This window comes from Phaethon lepturus, unplaced genomic scaffold, assembly GCF_000687285.1.
Source record: "Phaethon lepturus isolate BGI_N335 unplaced genomic scaffold, ASM68728v1 scaffold57274, whole genome shotgun sequence".
Lineage (NCBI taxonomy): Eukaryota > Metazoa > Chordata > Aves > Phaethontiformes > Phaethontidae > Phaethon > Phaethon lepturus.
Genome location: NW_010533671.1, coordinates 3,641 through 7,132, shown reverse-complemented (window position 1 = coordinate 7,132; position 3,492 = coordinate 3,641). Strand labels below are relative to the sequence as shown.

The 3,492-nt window shown below is 37.6% G+C and overlaps 1 protein-coding gene across 1 annotated transcript in view; it reads right to left on the bottom strand.

Annotated features, from left to right (window-relative positions):
* Positions 1 to 981, bottom strand: part of TTLL11 (tubulin tyrosine ligase-like family, member 11) — a 13,132-nt gene extending 12,151 nt beyond the window's left edge. The window contains exons 1-2 of the mRNA XM_010285250.1: positions 946 to 981; positions 226 to 322 (exon numbers count right to left, since the gene is read on the bottom strand). Coding sequence (XP_010283552.1) covers positions 226 to 322; positions 946 to 981 — 133 coding nt within the window. The remainder of the gene's footprint in view (positions 1 to 225; positions 323 to 945) is intronic.
* Positions 982 to 3,492: the final 2,511 nt, after the last annotated feature.

Sequence of the window (3,492 nt, the reverse complement as noted above, 5' to 3'; positions counted from 1 at the left end):
ACACTCTTTCTCCAAAACAAATTTCAGCTCAGAAATTGTTCGAGACACCCATTCTGATATTCTTACCCCCTAAGCAGAAATCAACCACCAAAACCAGTAATACGCTAAAAATACTATCAGCTGATTAGGCAGATAATCCACATTAAAAACCAGTAAAACGCAGAAACAGTTAAAAGAATAATATTTTTAAAGAACTTGTTTAAACTAGAAACAGAAGTAAGGTACCTGGAAACTTGTTGACTTGACCTGAGAATATATCATTATCATGAAACGATACCCCATGCCAATAGATATCGCACGGCAAGCGTCTGCCAAAAGGAAACTGGAAAAGAGATAGGAGACGAGTTTTGAAGCAAACTGGCAATATCCATTCATTCCTTGCTTTTCCAAATGCTCATATTAAGCATAAACCATTCAAGAACAGTCTTCTGGCTGTCAAAAGAAATATGCTCTATATTTTGGTTGCAAAACTAAGAATATTTTGATCAGTTCAAGATGTTAACAAACCGTGAAAGGTTTCTAGAAACTAAAAACAAAGGACTGAGAGGCATGATGTGTACTGAGAAACTCCGAGCATGTTATCAACCACAATTAAGGCATGACTCATTTCTAATTTAAAATACTATTACAGGGAATAAAATTTCATTAAGCAGCACTTAATTGCGGCACACGAAGGCACAGCAATGGCAAGGGCTACAGCTGGGAAGTATACAAACTCTGACAATGTTTTGGGCTTTTTGTCCTCCCCAGTTTAAGGGGTGACAAGCAACCATCAAGGGAAAAAACCACTAGAGGTCATGGAGGAATTGTCATTATTGGCAATTACTAAATCAATTCCTATTCTTAAAAAGATCGCCATTTAATGCCGAGAGTCTCACGGCTTATATTTGTGCTCCCCCTCTGCAGCTTGGTAACCCAAGTCCCCTTCCCAGATTGCACCCGTACTCGTGGCGGCCCTTTACCTCCCAAACCATGCGGCATCTCCACGTACTCCCAGTCTAGCACGAGCAGGAAACGCTTCTGCTCCCTGGAACTCTATTTCAGGGAATACACGTAGCTAGCAATATTGTTGTACATTAATAGGAAGTCGTAACTGCAAAGCACGTGCTGAGCAAGCTGATTTACACTGGTGTCCAAGCTACAATAAATTTTAAATGGATATTCAAAGCAAGATGTTTAAATGAAATAGCTATATTATTAATTTATAAATATTCAGTTATATGTATTAATTTATACAGTATTAATTCCTTTCTTGTACTAATAGCCTGTAAAGCTTACAATTTAATTAATCGTTTGTTGAGCATATATATTTCAAATATTAAGGACTAAGACAATTATTTCAACAATATTAAGTATTCCAATAACTTAAGAGCTTCTTTTCCCATTCATACAAGATTTCACCATAAAGTGGAAAACTGTAGAGTTAATTTTCTGCCATAAAAAAGATCAACCTCTTCTTAAGCTGTCTGAAGAACTCTGAAACAGCACTGCCAACTACCAATAGCAAGTTTCTAATAGTAAAGTGATTTGAAAAAAAAAAGCTACCAGCACCAAGAACAAGAGCCCCATGAATTAGCAGTATTGACAATCCAAAGCAAAAAAATTACTAAGATAAAACATTTATATTCCCCGTTATAATAAGTTTTGCGCAAAAAGGTACTCTTCCACGCTCATTCTCTTAGACACAGCCCCATTTATCAATCCAAAAAAAAAACATTTTATCTGCCACTCCATGTAGATGCCTTTTAAACACCATATGGAATACATTCACTGGAATATGTTCTATTATTAGGTTACATCTTTTTCAAACAAATATGCTATATTTCTGACCACAACATTTTTAGGACATATTTGTATTAAGTATCTAACATCCTCATCACCCAACAACTTCAGTACCATTTATTTATTGAAAGAACCACAGGATTTTGCGGAAACTACTTGTTCTTTACTCTAAATGTAATTTTTCTTGCTTTAAAGCATGTCTTTAAGCACTGGATTTTTTTTTCAATATGACAGAAAAAAAGAATCTCATAAAGCTTTTGAGTGAATTACTTGATTTGCTTTTTTAATTAAAATTTCAGTTTCCTCAGTAAATAGCCTTGAAAAATTAATTTAAAATGCTAATTGAGCAATGCATCCTTTCTGTGTTTCCTTACTTATAGGGATGAGACACTGAATTTAACAGAGCCAGTGGATTCTTCACTTATTTCATTATTATTCAGTCTGCAAAATCTGTTTTTGTACAAGTGAAAATTAATTCTGTTAAGCTCTGAAAGACAATCAGTGGCCTTAACCTCTCTCCACAGGTATATCCAGAATACAGATGCGCCCTTCCCACTAAAACCTGAACAATTTATTTATTTATTAAATGAAATTGAAATGAAAGGAATGAAATTTGCATTTATATAACACCTTTCATCTACAGAGGATATCAAAGCGCTTTACAAACACCGCACAGAAGTCATTTCACAACAGATGAAGAGCGAGCACCTCTCAACCAGAAAATGGAAGCACTGCACCCCCGCATCAGCAATTCAGATGGCACAGCAACTTCCCTACTCCTGAGAAATCAAGATTATTTGAGTTTATCCAACAATGGGATCAAACTCGCCTCCTGAATGAGCTGGGAAGGATTCTTTATTGTCCGCGTTATACTTTTACATAAGAATAGTGTTTGGAAAGGAACAAACAAGTTCGATTACTTGGCTCCCTCTGGCAGTGCCAGGCAGATATAAATTAATCTTACTGTGGTAGAAGACCCTTTTCCACCACCTCCCCAGCTCCTGGTGCCAGGGACTAGCTAAAAAGAAAGGTGGGTGCTTGAAGCAGTCCTCCATTCTCATAAGAGCTTCTGTCTACGGCTCCCTGGTCTCAGCTGGAATATCCTCAGATCCGCACTAACTGATGCCAAAGCCAAGGTGCTGACAGCCCGGGGCCCTGAGGTGCTCACAGCCGCGGGGTGACGGAGGTTGTAAGCATGACTGGAGCCGTCCTTGCTGCTGTGCTCATCCTGCGCAGAAAACCCAAGAGTCTGGTCCTCAGGTCGGTCACTGCAAACAACTTACAGGTTGCAATCAATTCATGAACTCTTCAAAGAATTTATTTAAAATCTTTTTTATTCAGAGCTGGGGGGCATTTGTCAGAACAATTAAAAAAAGCCACAAAGAGAATAGACTTGTTTTTACAACTTTGATACGATTAATAATCAACCACAGTCAAACTGGTCTGACAGGTCATTCCTACCTTTTGATTGGAAGCCAATAATTTAAATTGTCTCACAGGTCACATCAGTCTGTTCCATCATGTTTAATGACACGTTAAATGACTCTTGTCTTCTAGTCAGCTTTTCCCAGCGTAAAATTTCAAACTATTTCTACGCCTCCATGCAGCTACTGAACAGTGAGACAAATGAAACGCTTAATGTTGGGATATTTGATGTCTGAGACATCTGCTTCTTCTATTTTCCTGGTAATTGAAAGCTAGCCGAAGAAA